At 32.2% G+C, this 18,367-nt stretch overlaps 1 protein-coding gene across 1 annotated transcript; it reads left to right on the top strand.

The window, feature by feature from the left end:
• The first annotated feature begins 153 nt into the window (after positions 1-153).
• LOC140060538 (uncharacterized) lies at positions 154-16,011 on the top strand. The gene is made up of 6 exons (XM_072106799.1): positions 154-278; positions 3,972-4,141; positions 7,595-7,661; positions 9,074-9,181; positions 11,603-11,689; positions 14,301-16,011. Exons 1-6 carry the CDS (start codon positions 249-251, stop codon positions 15,522-15,524), a joined length of 1,686 nt encoding a protein of 561 aa, XP_071962900.1. The 5' UTR covers positions 154-248; the 3' UTR covers positions 15,525-16,011.
• The last annotated feature ends 2,356 nt before the right edge of the window (positions 16,012-18,367 follow it).

Below are 18,367 nucleotides of genomic sequence, written 5' to 3'. Positions count from 1 at the left end.
TATTAAGATATCAAGAATTGTACAGCTTACACTTCAACAAGAAGTCTATCGTTTAAAAAATCGGGTGATGAGAATATGTGTATTCTAATATAATAATTTTAATTTAAAATACACATTTTCTTAATCTATTGTCATTTCAGAATTTATTAATCAGCTATAAGTTCATCTCGTTTGCATGTTGTTAACAAATCCATTGCACCATTGGGAATTAGATTGTCTTAATTAAGTGGAGTGCGTGCTAAAGGAATATGGAGCGAGTACCACCAGAGAAATGTTTTGTGAGTATTTCATGCTTAATTTAGATTGTTTACACATGTTGGGTGTTGTACACTAGTTAACCAGAAACAACCCATTTTAATGTTCCCAGTATAAACATTATAATTAAGTTAATTTGAGGATATAAATATGCATACAGTAGCATTTGTAATAAGCATGATCTATGACCAACAGAGAATCGTCATTTTATTTTATAATATCTATGACTTGATGTTTTCAATAAAGATAATAAACTATTTTGTACCTTTAAAGTGTCCCCTCATAAAGACCTACTGTACTGTAGTTTTGAATACACTACATCATCATCATTTTTTCCATTAAACATTTAAATATACGGTACAAAATGCCTGATTTGAACCATGAATAATGCGAAAGAAAGGCAATGTACAGCACCACTAAACCATACTCAATCAGACAGAGTGTTTCAATACACGGTGGAATCCCCTGTGTTTAGATCGTGATTATAATTATGATATTGAGTACAGAATTTAGCTTGGTCTGTTAAACCGTGTATGGGGCGCTCAACCATGAAGACTCCCTATATTACCACAACCAGAGAATGTCTGTTAAAATCTGAAATGGGAAAATACAAAGATGGCTACCGTAATGTTAACCACCATTTTGGTTTGATATAAAATGTTCTCAATTATGAATTGTCAAGTTATTTTCAACACGTCAACTAGCATGAAATTACAACCATCAAAGAAAATGAGTTATTACGTTTGATTACATGCTTTATATTCACAAGTTTAATCACTGAAATGATAGCTGCCATGTTTCACTGCTTTTTTTTTCATTCAAGGCAATAAAGTTTAATTTCAAATCATTTCGAATTTCACAGTCACTTTTATTTTATAGTTGATCTTTTTCTAAAATATTCAATCCGATAGTGATAGCATTTAAAAATACATCATCTTTAATATCTTTTATCTTTTTCGGCAAACAGTTATACAAACAAAACAGACAACAGGAAATAGCATTTTAAATATTTTACTTGTGTGGTTCTAATCTAATTTGGAAATATGATAGATTTGCTAATTAATGTTGGGATTTATTGAAGTTTTTATATAATTTGAGTATTTTGAATAGAGCTATTTGTATACTATTACAGGAAAAAAGCCTTTTATTGGCAAAGTTGATGTAATAAATTAATATCATTCGACAGAAATAGAAAAGACAAAATTTGTTTGGTTAGACCCTTGTATCCGTGGCTTGACCCTTGTATCCGTGGCTTTTCCCCTGATTAGACCCTTGTATCTGTGGCTTTTCCCCTGGTTAGACTTTTGTATTAACTATTGGGCTTTCCCCCTAGTAATACTAAATACACCTACCGTAATACTATATTACTAATCTTTTCGCATTCAATTTCACTAGACTGTATTTTTATTGTGTGGTCACAAAATAAACATAATTATGTAAATCATGCATTGCAATTTGTGTACTTTCTGATTTTACAATACAATAGAGTTAAATAATGATGTTTATCTCTTTGTCTATTGATAAATAAAGCAAAATACCAATTAGGTTGACAAAATATGATAGACAAGTATGACTGACTTTTACCGAAATCATAAAAAATATAATAAAATGTAATACAAATTAAATTGTTATTGTTAAATTTTGAAATGGCTAAATGTTTATAGTAAAATATGATCTTCCAAAAAAATTGACGATGATTGTGAGACAATTGTTTTGTCATGATTCATACCTGTTGTACAGTCGGTATTTTTATTGTTTTTCTGTCGCCATTTTGTAATTGGTTATACAGTCGTTCTTATGGTAATCTCACAATCTACTCTTGGTGAAATAAGTAACATTGTGAGTTAATGGCTAGGTACTTTGTCAAATAAATCATTCTCTATTAGTTCATAATGATTTCAACCAATAACATACTACAATCCTTCGTAACAGTAGGGATTTATTTTAGCATTATTTATTAAAATGTGATTTTATGTTCCTTCAGAAAAGGAAAATTGTTTTATATCTCAGACTTACTGTATACAGTACATAATGTATTTTTTTTCATCTGAATGTGGAAAGTAAAATATTTTAATAATAATAAAATATTCTACAGTGATTTATACAGTTTGAATAGAAATTTGTTTATTTCAAATAATGTATAATATTAGCTATTCATCTATCACAACTGTTTACAAAAACAATATTCATTATCTTTATGTAACTAGTTTTTTTGTGGCCCTCCTATCACAAGCTCCTTCGGGTTTCCTGGAGGTCCCTTTCATCTTCTTTAAATTTGTTCTAAATACTCCTTTTTGTTCTTTGTTTTGTTTTTGATGAGATAAATTAAGAAATTTGATTTGAATGTATTTCAATTTCTCAGCACCAAAACATTTTGTATAACATTGTAAATTAACAGCACTTGTATTTTGCAGGTAGTTTTCACAAACTACCTGCATTTTAATTCACAGTTACCATTGAATTCTTGGTTTTCATTAAGCTTAAAAATGATCTTTTTCATCCATGACATTTTAGTTTTAAAAGATAATTATTGGCATTGACAAGCGAGAGTGTCCCTAATACAGAACTTAACAGATATACCTTGCAATATGTGATGAATGTACACTGACTAAAATATACTTTTTAATAACAATTTTTTCTTAAATATATGGTTCTAACACTAACCAACACGTTGGACAACCTCGAGTCAAACTTTTCAAAACAAAAGAATATATAGATTGAATGAACACTGAATATTTTTACAATGTTTTTTATTTAAATTCATGGTTCATTTCACTAGCCAGCAGGACAAAGTTTGGGTCAAAGTTCAACAAAACACAAGATATTAAATATTTCTTTAATTGAAAACTGACGTCATGTTCTTGTTTACCAGAATAAAAGTTTGTTAACAAACACTAAACAGAATTTTAGACTCCTGGTTCAATTTCTATTTTTTATGCCAGTTTTATTTTTCTTGGCGTTCTATCCTTTCTTTTCCTGAAAATATTTCCATAATGAAGAAAAAAAGTGTTTGAAAGCGTTCATTTTCTGTAATTTTGTTTATTTTATTTTACCGTGTTATTGCGAACAAGAGTTTTATTTAGAATGGTGTTTTCTTTAGTTATTTAGATAAGGTTAAATTGTAGTTTATCTAAAGACTTCATGCTGCTTTAAATTCAAAAGTATTGTGATGTAAATAATGGAATTTGACCTTAAAAACTAAAAAGCAAATGAAACACACTATATAGTTAATCCATTGCTTCCAACCAGTTTTAAAAGGTTGGTAATTCGCAGTATACTTTAATCACAAGGACATATATTACCTACATTATTGTCTTTTCATATGGACTTTATAACTGTGGATCAAACCAATTTAAGAGCTTAGTATGTTACTGTATTGGTTAGAAACTTATTTTTACTTGTCTAGTATAATAGAATAGATGATTCCAGTTGCATAACGGCTATGACTGCTCACTGGCTAAACTGAGGGCATCAGGACCCAGAAAATGATAAACCCCAATGCAACAACCATCATTGGAGGGCCACTTAGGAGTGCTAAACCAGGGTCTTTGCTGCCCCCTGTATTACATCACTGGATGGATGATTCAATACTGTATATTATTCTTTAATTAATATTTTATTTGATGTTATTGTTAATAAAAATGTGTTTAAAATGGGATGGTCACATCAAGCCTATTTTAAAATTAATTTGTAATGGTATGTTTTTTTTTCGTTAGCACTGCGGCCTAAGTAAACGGCAGTTTGAGATGCTGAAGATTAAGGTGGAAGAAAGCAAGCAACGAATAACACTGATGGAAAGCGAGTTCTTACAGAGTACACTTTACACAGAAAATGAATTGGATGACACGCAAAATGAGATGCATAAACTGCACAGTAAATATGAAAGGTAAGCCAGCAGCGGATCTCTAACACCACTTGACACATATTCTTAACGGCTTGTATTATTTTAAGTTGTTACGTACGTAAATTCTTTTACAACAAAATCAGAAAATGTCTTGAATTACTGTTAAGTGTTTTATTAAATGTAAAGTATTTCAAGATTTTAAAAACAGGAATATCTCTGTGTGGCCATCAATTTTATGAGTTATTTTGACACAAATCTGGAAAGAACTTTTATCATTTTTATAAGAAAATGGAACAAAGATGTCTGCATATCAAGCAGAAGTAGATTCCTGGTTCAAATCTCTGTTGAGGCATCTTTTTATCATTCTTGCAGATTTTCTTATCTTAAGCATTTAAAAATTAATTAATAACAATCAAGTGATAACCTCTCACGATTACCGTATATTTCGGTGTATAAGTCGCACTTTTGACAAGCAAATTTGACCTCTAAATTAAGGGTGCGTCTTATACACCGAACATAAATGCCTCACCACACAGATTGTACATAGGCCTAGGCTATCGTCACCTCGTTTGCTAGGCCTGAGTAGGCTAGGCCTAGCTACAGTAACTAACTAACGTAACGGCAACCTGCTTTTGCCTAGTTTTCAAGTCATTTTAGCATGGTGTTATACTAAATGTGATGAAAAGATTTGTTCATTATGGCGCTCCGATAAAATTTCATTTGTAAACGTTTACGTACGATTGGAATAGTATTTATTTATACAGTAGTTAGTTATACGCACGATCGCCGTACCCCAAGCGTAAGCCCTTCTTTTGGTGGCCACATGGTGTACGGTATTCGACTAGTATATTCTCCAGGTGATTATAGCATGGACCTAGCGTACACACTTCTCGGATACATAGATACTAATCGAATACGATTGTCCGTGAAAACGTGCGCCCTCTCGAAATGATCGAGCGAGGCTAGCCCACACACGTGTGTGTTACACACACGGTCATGCACTCGATGTTGCGGCGCGAAACTCATGAATAACAAGTTAGAAAGAACTTGTTGAGGCTGGGCGCGGCCGAGCCTAGGTAAGAAAAAACCTAAATAAAGGACGCCGTTGTAGATATAACAAAATATATTATTACAATAATATTGATTACAATTTAAAAAAACATTGTTTTGATGAAATATAAGGTGCGTCTTATACATCGACGATATAAAAAATACCGATATTTTACTCTCAGTTAGGGGGTGCGTCTTATACACAGGTGCGACTTATACACCGAAATATACGGTAGATACAAATTTTATGTGGGACAAACACAAAGGTTTTCACGTACCGTTACCGCTCATCTGTGTAAATTGGCCTTAACAATAACATTTTTATATTGGCCAATAACCATAATAATTTATGTCAGCAATTACTTTTAAACATTTCAAATGAGTTGTACTTGCAGTTCACAAGTTAAGAAACCTTTTAAAGTGTTTCTGGATGTTTTATGAATCCCATGAAATTTATCATTTTGCATAAGTCTAATGTTCAAATGGCATTCCAATGCTTATTGGTTATTTGGATTCCTAAAGGCAATCAGAAATGTTAATGTTCGGTACACTCAACTTTCCAAAATCTCCTAAAATAAATATATTACCCAGCCCACCTGTTTCCGGTTTTTGGAGAATTGACCGATACTAAGGCTAAATAAAAAAACCATTCATATTCCATCAATCAATTTTTAAAGATATTTTTATTATTTTTTCATATTCACTAAAAATATAATTTTCCATAAAAATGTCGCCATCGTTTTCCAATGCCTGTAAACGTCAACTTATTTGTTTAGACTATCTTCCAAATATAAATAATTACAATAGCTGCAGTAAAAAGTACTAATTCTTCAAAAAAAAATTATATTCACGAACATGATTACATTTTGCATTAAAAAGATCATATTTATTTGAAGCGCCGTAGAACATGTTTATTTATAAAAAATACAAATATAGTATATTATAATTCAACATACCTTCCCTTGTTTGAAACAAATCAATTATCAATAATAACATTTAAAATGAAGATGACCCAATAAATATTCAAATATTGATTAAGACATACAGTACAGAAAGAATATACTGCTTCGCATCTACACGTAACCTTTCGTAGCCTACAAAGCCTATACAAAATGTTGCAATCATTATCAATTGTAATATTACTTAACTATTTGAGATTGATTAATTGACATAAAATAGAATGATCCTGATCCAGGTTGGATACAGTATTGGGTTTTGTCATAATTACTTTCCTGGCGTAATTAAAATAAATATTGAAAAAAACTACAAAATATTATATACATTATTTGAATTCATAATTATTTTATTATTTTTTTATTTCAACTTCATTTATAGAGGGTAACCATTTCAGTCTGTACAAATTAATGCCAGTTGATTTCAGTTTATGGAATTTAATGAAAAACATACAAAAATACTGAATTGAATTGTAGTATACATCATACTTTGTGTTACATTATGTTAATTGATATTCTGTCTGAAGCAAGTGAGTTGAATAATGTCAAAGTAATTGGTAGTGATTGAATTGTTTACCGTCATTGTTTATTCTTAAGTGTCTCTTTTAGCGCTCTTAGAATGAATCATCTTTTAAAGGGAAAATTCAGATAACTTAAGGGTAGAATAACTCACTGTAAATATATTTGAGCCAGATAGGTTTAGCCAAAGCTGTCTTTTTGTGCGAGGTTTATGTTCAGACATAACTCTAGGGCCTAGCACCTGTCCAGTGAATCATCTTAACAGAGGCACCTGTAATTGCCCCTTACTGTACCCAGGAAGGTGTCCCTTAAACAGGGTTGTCTTCTGGACAGGGGTGCCCCAAAGTAGAATTATAATCTGACTGGGGCAAAATAAATAGATTTTTCATGACCAGTGTCTACAAACATAGTGGTGTAACCAGGAACCGGTAGAGCGCTAAACATAATAGTCAGTAAATTAATTTTACTGTAGCTATAAAAAGTGGGAACAAACACCCCAAGCGCACCCTCTGGATCCTCCACCACTCGTGCATCAGTCTCTACAATTATAATTTCTTCTTTCTTTTCTACCTTGTTGTATCAGAAAGCTCAACCCAGGTTGGTTAATTTCTGTTCTACAGTGTCTGAGATTATTTGACTTGCTAATTTTTAGACTTAATGTAAGAACTCAATAACGTGATCATCAATAACTTCATACATATTAAGCCGTCAATAGATTATTCTCATTAGTAATATTCATAAAGAAAGATATTGTGCATGCTTTACTATAGATACAACGGCCTCACAGTCTTCTTATACAAACTAAAACAAAACTGCATACAGCAGGAATCAAAGGAAATGTTAATGTTTACTATGGGTGAATTGTCTATTTTAAGTACAAACTTTATATGTGTAGCAGATGTTATCAAACCATGATGTACTAAAGGCATATTTTAAACGATAATGACGGTAATATTTTACGATTTTTATTTAGATTGGAACAGAGCCACAGAGAACTGCATGAAGTGAACTCTGACCTTGAAGAACGAATATTAGATATTGTAAGTTTATGCTGTAATGTTAGATACACATGCATCATCATAATTGTGGGAGACAATATAGATTTATTAACTATTAGTTACACAAACAACAGTGGTGTTGGTAGTCTAGTTTGGATAAACAACCTTCCAAGCATCAAGTAAAGCGAAATGACAACAGTGTGGAACATTCCCATATGAGGGCGTAGTTGCTGACGTCCGTTTATTAACACTTTGACTGCCAGAGGTTTTTCCAGGTAGAAACTGCCACCGCCAGCGTTTATAGCCCAATTCGATGTTTTTATTAAAGCTGATTGAAACTATGTATGTGAGATCTGATTTACATGTAATTTAGACTAAAATAATCATAAAGATTTTAGCTTTACAATGGTACCAAGAACGATTTTCAAATCGCAATATGTAAATCGTAATTAGTAAAATGAAAGTAACCCACTTTTTGAGTTTTTCGTAGTTTCGCGCAAGAAAGTCGAGATATTCACGATTTTGTGCAAGACATCATCATATGAAAATATCGCCTGGTGAGATCAACAAACAACGAAAAAGTTACTTACACGGCACCGGTAGGCCTATAAAAACAAGTTATCACTATCGAAAAATGTATTACATTTTATAAATCATAAATCTTACATCAATGTTTCGCCAAAATCCACATAGTAAAGACACCAGGCCTAGTTAACTAGGCCTAAAGTTGGTCCAGAACCGTTTTACGACTAGGCCTAGGCTATAGCCTAGTACTACTAGCCTAGCTAGTAAACTGATGATAATATTCATACCATTTCTAAACAAGTTTGTTGCGTGAAACTCTGCCACTTACAGTGAAACACCAAAACAATTATGGTATACATACAATAATAAAATTAAAGACTTCATATTGAAAATTCATCCATTATTTTTTATTCAGATAACAAACAAACATGCCAATCCACATAAACCTTTGTAATGCTTCGGCGGCATAGCTAGCGCGCGACCGATACACAATGCGCCAAACCATCGCTGAACGCGCTACTGTGATGCGCGGTGTATGTTATTTCGACAAGTACCATTTTGACAATCGTTCGTAACCAGATTAGTTACTTTCAGAAAGTAAAATATTCACGGTCCAGACCGAATATAGTGTCCATATTTATAGTATTATACCAATAATTAACCTATCTACCGGATTTCGTAAAAAAATGCGAAAAACGAAGATCTTCGTGTTTGGCAGTCAAGCGTTGTGTTTCCAAAAACGAAGATCTTCGTGTTTGGCAGTCAAAGTGTTAAGGAGTGATTTAGGAATTTTTGACTTTTCATATCAAATCCCTCCCTTTGGAGAGCATGGGCTATTTTCTGTAGGCTAGGCATGTAATAGACTTATAATATTATTACTTCTCCACGCCATATTTCCAATCAAATTTTACTTCCTTTTTTTCATAAAGTGTGCAGCCTATGAAAAGGAGAAACAAGCTTTGAATCGAGAGGTCGTGTCAATAAGTCAGAAACTACTCGATGCAAAGTTTGAGATCAACAAGTTGGAGGAAAAGAATGTAAGTTTTTAAAATGTTATTTTATTTTTACTTAAATAATAAATCATCCATTCACCTTTATTCAGTTACTTCTTTTTTTATTTCATTCATTTAAAAACCAACAGATATAAAAAAAACAAGATAAGAGAAAACAAAACAATTTATACAAATTCATTCACATCAAACTTTTAACAATCGTAGTTCTTAAAACAAATAAACCAAAAGTATATCTATGATCATCTTCATCATCATTTATTCAAAGTATTATTCAATTCACAACATCAGGTTATCTTACACAAATGTTTGGAATACTGTATGTCAAAGTGTAATGATCATGTAGCCATAATCCATAGTGTACTGTATAACACAGATTCAATATTCTTATGCAACATCAAGCCGATATATTACACCAGGATTAAAGTCCATTAACTGTTAAAGGTTCTTAAATATGATATCAATTTTGCTTAGCAACAAAGACGTGTCTTCCACGTCAGTATTCAAAAAACTTAAAACATATGATTCTTGAAATGAAATGTGGCACTTTAAATGATCGTGTTCATCATAATTTATATTCACATCGTTATTGCCATATTACGTTTAACTTCTCTAGGTATATTTAAAGTAGGAATACTACAGTATGAATGTCATGTACCAAACTACCATTTCATTTGATTTCATAAATATAACTTCTGCTGATTTCAACAAGTTTTGATTGTTTAGGCCTAAATAAATTTATGATTATGTTTAAAATAAGGTATAATAAAATAAGCTTTTGTAATATTATATTTTTATTTATTTTTTATTACTCGAGGTACCCGAGTCTAGGACTCTCTCATCTTCTCCTCTTCTCCTCTTCCATTTCCTCCATCTGGACACTATTGAGTAAAAAGTGCGATTTATAAAGTACTACTCCTCCCTTATTCGTTGTAGTATTGAGCAGGGATTTGGCATGAATATACTACAGGGACATGTCCTCAAAGCTATAGAACCGGATTTTTAAATTTCAAACAGGATGCAGCCATATCACGTCTCGAAGATGGAACCGTATAGCCGTATTTGGTAGCTGATTTTGATGTGTATGTGACGTAATCTCGTCTTATGACGTCATTACATCTTCTTTTGCTGTACCCTGAGTATCGCACATTCGTGCTCGTTTCTACAATATTTACAGAGGGTGACCCTTCCAGTTTCCTTTCAGAGAAGCTGATATCCAGGGGCACTCTTTATCCAAATTAAAATTTCAAATAAAAAAAACAATATTTACAATTATAACCACACCACACCGTTCCAACAACAGTTGAACCTCCGTAAGCGGCCACCTCCCGTAAACGGCCACCTCCCTTAACGGTCGCACTTTCAAAAGTTTGTAATAGGCCTGGTGTTGTTTTTTTTAAATAATAAATGACAAGGATCAGACTCTGCAAAAAGAAAATGGTTGTGACTTTTTTGTAATGATTTTGTCATTTGTATTGATAGGCCGTGGTTTTAAAAAACATTTCTGTGAAGATAATTTTTAGAAGATGAGAAACTAGGCCTACACACACATTTTGACCGACCATTTTCACAGTTTAACTGTATTTCTTCTGTTTTAATTATACTATACAGTACATCTGTACGTATGCAGCTTATGAAAATAGCTTTTTGGCTTGCTTTGATCATTATTTATTCACGTCATTTATTTATACTGTATATCTGTATTATGTTAAACTTAAATCATCTTTTTCGAATTTAATTTACAATACAGTAGAATAGTCGTTTTGACTGGTTTTTGCCATAACCTACAATGATACTGTTTTATGTTAAAACATACCTTTTATAGCAAGCTGTAGTCGTATCTGCAGGTTACATTATTTTGTATTTTTCAAGTGAACTATCATTAATATTCTACTACGTTGCTTCTCTAATGTCTTTCTGTATGTATATCTATCTGTTTATATAAAGTCTCCTTCTAGACTGGCTTTATCTTCATTTATTCATACTGTATTTCATATATCTAGGGTACTTCTTTATCATATTAAATCAAAGTTCTGTAACAACCACCGTTTGAGCATTTTTTATGGAGTTTGTGCATATTATAAATCTTAATTATCATCATGATATAGTACTTGCATTAAGTGCTTTGTGAACATTGTTTATAAGTCTTTATAATACTTTGCAATGATTATTGCTGCAGTATTATAGTAACTGCAGTATAATATTCATACCTTACCTAGAATTCCTTTCACTACCTTATACTGTAATTTGTTATCATAATTGATAAGCTTAAACTTTACTATTACAGATAATATTATTGTTTAGTGGTCCCCAAAGATTCAACTTAAACTACACGTTTTGTCTTTATATCCATCTAGGTTACTATCATGATTTCATCATTTATTTTTTTTTAAAGATTTTGGGCAAAAATATCATAACATTATAAGTTTTTATTATTATTTTTTGCAGACAAGATTGAGGAAAGACTGTGAAATAGCCACACAGCTGCTGCAATGTACACCATCATCCAGCTATGCTCAACATAAAATATCAAATGTAAGTTAGAAAGTGTTTGATAACTACCTACTTGTTTTATAAAACATACCCTAGACCCCATGTAAAATATAGTTTTTTGTAATGCCGTGAAATATTTTATTCCTTTCCCTCACACCCCTTTCTTTTTTATTTATTTATTTATTCAATTTTTAGGTATACAAACAGAAAGAACCAACATTATACAAACAAGCGTGGTACAAACAAGTACCTTGAGGATTGCCAACAGTGCAAGCACTAGATCAAAGTGGCTCTCCAATACTCCAAACCACATACATAAATCACATATAGATTGAAAACACACATTAACTTTAAAAAATAGAAAATGCTGATCAAAATATTTATAAATATGAAAACTACGTTATAACATAAATAGTAAAATTCAGTATAAAAAAGGTAAAAAACCAAATTGAGTTATCTACAATAATTAGAAATTATTAAAATTACACAAATATAATGTACAATTTAAAGTTCAATTATTGTTGAATGAAGAGAATTTTTAAATTGGCTGAAGCTAAATAATAATCGGTCTTTGATGGGGTCAGGATAGACTTGCCCCAAGTCTGTATTTATTGTCTTTTTTTTTATTTATTTGTTTTTATTTCGACCGTGATTTTTGTCTGAAAATACAGACTTGTGAAACAAGTATAGAAATCGATTTGCAGACCGCAAACATCCGATAAGAATGACGTAGGTTATCATACCGTATTTGGCTATATGGGGTGGGAAATATGGATTTCGAATCAACCAATGATCATTTTGTTTCAAAATGAAAAAGATCGAGTACGTACAGTGCTGAATGTATGATCGAGACTGTTGAAATATAAAATCGTGTTGCCAAGTTGTTTTGTTTATTAATTGTTTAGTCCTGGCCTAGGCCTCCTTTGTAGGGCTACTCAACTCGTACGTATGACCGGCCAAATAAAACGCCAATAAGGTACATACCACCACCGACCGGCACACAACAGGGCTACACCACCACACAGAACAGGACAGGGTCTGGCTGGGTGGGAATTAAATCAAATTATCTCCGCATAATAAATGATCCATTCAATGTTTGATTTGCGGAGAAGGTAGCCTAAGCCTATCATATCAAGACGAGTTTTCATGTTCTTGGGAAAAATCCCATCAAATGTTTACCAGACTACTAGGCATATAAAATCATTTCTAGCCTTCATCAATGTACCCAAGTACACATTGTCTAAACGTAACATAGCGCATGCGCATCGTCTTAGATGTTGAGTCTTTGAAATTCTGAAATATGAATATTAGAACTGCGTACGAGTGAGTAGCCAATGCGTCTGAAACTAGTCAACTGGATAATTTATGCACCAAGAATTCTTGGTGTCAAACCACGTGACTTGTGCGTGTTTCCCCAGACGGAGTATCCAAACTCAAGTAATACACGTATGAAACACCATATGTGCAAAAATATTTATATTTTGACTAATATTAAGACAAAACTCCTGGAGCCCAGACTAGAGTCAGGAATATTTTGCCAAATACATGCTTTTCTTATTATCCTTGTTCACTTTCACATCTCCGATTTTTCTTGCAATGGTCATCTAGGGTTATATTATTCATATTCATTTATTATCCAGAAAAAATAATACAAAAACAATACAAAAAGCATATATTACATAGAACAACAACAAGCAGAGAAAAAGCGCAGAACACTATCCTGGCGGATTGTCAAAAAGCAAAAAATATCGCTATAAAAGACTCTCCTGATAGTGCTGGTGGCAAAATAACATTAACAAGGATAAACATTTAACAACCCGGTAACATAGAATTTATATAAAACAGAATAAAAATTGCAATCATTATAAATAAACATGTCTGTTATATATACCGGAATCTCATCCCACATCCGTGGAAATGAAATAAAAACAGAATAAAAAAAAGCATTAGTACGAGACTTCTCATGTCTGAAAACAAGTTTCTCACTTCTACGTTCAACAGGTTTAGGTAGCAAAGCACCATCAATTAGGAAATCTGTACAGAGGCACTTCACAACAAATTTAACACGGATGAATTTAAGTCTATTATAAATCGTGGGTAATTTTAGAGTCCGTAACCTTTGTTAAAATCAATATAATTGTGTATGTCAAAATCAATATGACCATAAAAACACTTAACTACAAAAATAATACTGAGATATTTTAATGTCTGGTCTATCGAAGGCAACTTTAACCTCAGTAATCGCTCCTCGTAACCACCAAGAACACATAACTTGGTGACTCGACGAAGGGATTTATTAATAGCAGTAATGTGCTGCTTTTGATGTGGAACCCAAACGGGGGCAGCATATTCCAGTATAGGCCTACATAACCCATTAAATAGACGAAGCAGAATATCCGAGTCATTTACTGCAACAGGATTTGGAGCAATTTTATTTTCCCAAAACCTCATCCTACAAAAAAAATGTGATAGCCCATACACGTTATTTTTATATTATTGTATCACTACCATCTGGGCACATCACTCTTTTTTTTTCAAACTAGTTTGATAGTGGTAAACAAAGCTTAACAGAAGGGAATTTTGGTAAAATAGACTTTAACTTGGTCATGTTGCATTTCCTTCCCAAATTTGATCAACTTTTTTTATTTTCCAGTTACCTCACGATGTCCAATATCATGTCCATAAGATAATGGGCGAGATGGCAAAATCAGGAGACAAATCTGCTTTAAATTCTTCATCTAACCAAAGTCCGACATCAACCTCAGGCAACCCAGGCTACATAACAGTCAGCAATGAAAATAACCAACCACTTTTAAATAGTGATTCAGGCCTTTCTAATGGATTTTTAGCCGGACGTGTGTATGACTCTGTACCGGCGATCATCATAGCCAAAGCTATGCAGCGACGAGATGAGGAAGAGAAGAAAGAGATGGAAAAATTGTTTCCAAAAATGCGTAGATCAAAAATTGAGATGGCATCAGGAGAAATACACGATAAGGGAACCCAGACATATCAACCATATAGGAGTTCACTTCTTTGTCAGAAATGCGGAGAGAGTATCTCAAAAAACAAACCAGTTGAGCCTAATGAGGTCAACCTACTTGACCTTACAGAGGTCACACCTGAAAAAGCTCCACCAGCAAAAGAACGCACAAATTCAAGCTTGATCGCTGATTTATTAGTTGAATTTGAAGAACAAGCAAAAGTTGATGTGAACAGTAATGGTACTAAGCCTGTGGAAAGTAGCGTGGAATTACTAAGCATTTTAGACACACAGACAGTGACAGAACAAGAAGAGGACATCACACAACCAGTATCTGATGGAAAGTTAACAAAGACTGAGGTTGATATGTTTATGGATGCTGAAGAAGAAAAGACAGGTTTGTCAAGATCCAGTTCATCAACCAGTTTGCAAAGCTCAGCTTCAAGATCATCTGAAGCTACATCTGTTCAAAGTTTGCCAACGGAACCTGTATCAAATCGACCACAGAAAGTGCCATCAAGCACAAGCTTACCCGGAAGTCCCTCAAGAAGAGTCATTCCGCATAAACCTCGTTCAGAAGCTTTAAAACAAAATGGAATCCTACCTAAGGAGAAGATTCAGGAGAGAATGAATAGCAGGTCGCAGACTAGTCACAGTACAAACAAAGTAAATAAGATAACAGATAGTACCCAAGAAGAAATACCAATAAAGAATGATGAAAATGATATCGTAACAAAAACTAAACCACAAAAACAGAAAATTGCGCCTTTGAGTCCGGTTAGAGGAACACCAGATGGGATAGCTTCTAACAATCAGAAGGCATTAGAAAGAGCTCCTGGTGATGTTGCAAAGTCTGTTACTCCCCAACAAGTGTTCCAGCAAACTAGTGTATAAAATATATTCACTTTGATTATTTGTAATACCTTGATTCAAACAAAAATACAATCAACTCTCCCAATACCTCACTCCTTCGGGCTGTTTAATATTGTAGAAATTCTGGTATTTGGAATGTGTTTTAATAGTAAAAATGAATTTGGAACCCTTGGACCTCAAGAAAAGTATGGTTTTAGGAGAGTTCCCGCATTTTAGAGATTCCAGTATTTGGAGAGTTGACTGATAATAAAATACAACTGTTTAAAATTGATAAATTTGAGGTACTGTACACACAGATAAGAATGACATACTGTAGGGATACAAAAAAGATACACATTTTTTTTAAATTTGTAAACCTTGTATAAAGAATACTAAATTGAATCGAATGTGAACAGACCTTTATTTATACTATGTATTAACTCTGTTCACATACATATTTAGCATGGAAGCTATTGTAAATTATTCATACAGTTTATATAATGCTTTTTGTATATGCTTTTACCCAAATATTGACCATATAGCATTTATGCAATTTCATTTTGTAATCATTTGTGATTTTGTATGCATTTTACCTTATTTGTTTACCTTTATGTAATTCATATACCTTGATAATGGATATTAACTTTAAAAACCAATTGTATGATAAAATACATTCCTTACAGCAATAATTTCAGATATGATGATTTCCTCTCATAGACTGTTTTAGCCTTGATACAAGGATGTTAGATTTAAAGTTACAATAATAAAAGAAATGTTTAAATTATTCCTTAAAGGCTTTATGTGTGTGCCATGATTAATGAATGAATGAAAATATATATAATACCGTTGAAATAGTAAAGTCCATAGATTTGTTTCATTGTCATTTTTGGTTAGGAGTTGTTTTTAAAACATGTTTAGCTCATCTAGACAAACCTAATGGGATGCGATTGTATTCAGCGGTGGTCCTGTGTTAGAATCCCCAATAAATGCAAATCATCATCTGAATATTCATGAGCTCAATATCTGGCGTCCATGGTGCGCTCTCTAGTAAAATATGACAAAATTTACTATTTTCCTTGGGTATCTGCAATATAATTTTTAAACGACGTACATTGTATTTCAAGTAAGATGACCTTTTAACATGTTAACTGAGATTTTTCATATTATAAAAGGTTAATATTTGCTTCATAGAAAAATAACTGAGCTTTGCTATATAATTATAAATTGTTATATAAACATTTTTATACAAAATTATTCCTTTCACATTGCCTAGAAAATCTCGGAAGTTTCAACACACTAGGCCGTCAATACTCTTTTGTATGGTGTGCTGTGGTGTGTTTATACTCCAGGCTAGGTATATACAACTTGTGTATAGGAGCTCTATAATTTCTCTCTATTAAATATTAAAATGTTTTAATAATAGCAATCTTTGTGAAAAGTCTTAGCAAGTTTGGTGGCCTTGAATTAAACAAATTAAATAATTAAATGAATTACAAATGAACATATCTGGGATAGTAATTCAATTTGTGTATGGCGCGCAATGTTTGTGTATGGCACACACTTTTTGCGTTACTTTGTTATATAAAACTATAATCAAATCAAAGTATATTGATGATAATCTCATTTTTGTATGGCACGCAATGTTTGTGTATGGCACGCAGTTTGTATGTTAGTTATATAAACTGTAATCCAATGTATTAATAAGTCAATATTAATTCCACTAGATTATGTCGCAATACATGTAAGTCTTAACTCATCTGCCAAATTAGATTAAGAACAACTCCGATGATTGTGTGATTTGCCCTTTTTTAGTGATGCCATAATTTACATAGTTTACTGCAGTAATGAGGTACCTACTGCAGGTTTACTTTGAATTCAGATTACTAATAATTGTAAACTTACTATTTTATATGTTTATATGTGATATGCACTTTGGTATAAAGAATATTGCAATTTTTGTAATTTTTGCATTTATTTTAATTGCAATTTAAAATAATAATCCTTGTTTAAAAACTAAATGCTAAGAATATTATACAGTATATTATAGTATATAGAAAAGCACTTGTACAGCAGTCCATCACATTTCTAGTTTTATTGCACACTATAGCTTTATACAGGTTTTAAAGTTTGAAAAATGTAAAAATTATTTAAAATTTGTAGTTGATAAATCATGCATGAATTATCAAAGTTTATGAATATTCATTAAGACATCATGCATATTAAATATATATTACTGCTGACTGGTATATCTAAAACTGAATTTACATTTGTAACTGTTGAATAACATTCTGTAAATATTGTTCATAATGTTCATAATTATAATGACAAACAACATTGTATGTTAATTGGTAGTTGATGTATTTAGTCATTAATGTCATTCTTCAACTTTACTATGTTTTACATGTAAATAGCAAGCAAAGGTGGTGTAGAAGCTGCTTAAATGGTTTTGAAATATATATATATGTGGTAGTTTGTAGGAACATTCTGAAATATAGATTAGTATTAACTATAAACCTTGATAAAGAAATTCCTTCCATATCCTATCATATGTACATAAAAACATCAAGCTCTAAACAGAAGACATTCTTAACACACACTACAGTACAACAGACTCCATACTCCTTTCATTGTATTAGCAAAACTCCAGCGTTTATACATACAGCATCCATACACAGGTGTTTTCATATGGTGTGCACTAGCTGGGCAATGTGATAAGGATTCACAATACACTCACAACACTCACAGAAAACTTGTAAACATGCGCATTGATATTTTGTACAATTTGCTAATAGCCGAATGTACTTGGTGTTAATAAAAAGTCTCTTGTCTATCTGTTGTGATTATTGTATATAATAACTGCACTGTTATATATAGTAATACACGTA

Source organism: Antedon mediterranea, chromosome 10 (genome assembly GCF_964355755.1).
Source record: "Antedon mediterranea chromosome 10, ecAntMedi1.1, whole genome shotgun sequence".
Classification (NCBI taxonomy): Eukaryota; Metazoa; Echinodermata; class Crinoidea; order Comatulida; family Antedonidae; genus Antedon; species Antedon mediterranea.
Note: the sequence above shows the minus strand (reverse complement) of the source record. Positions and strands in the feature narration are given on the sequence as shown.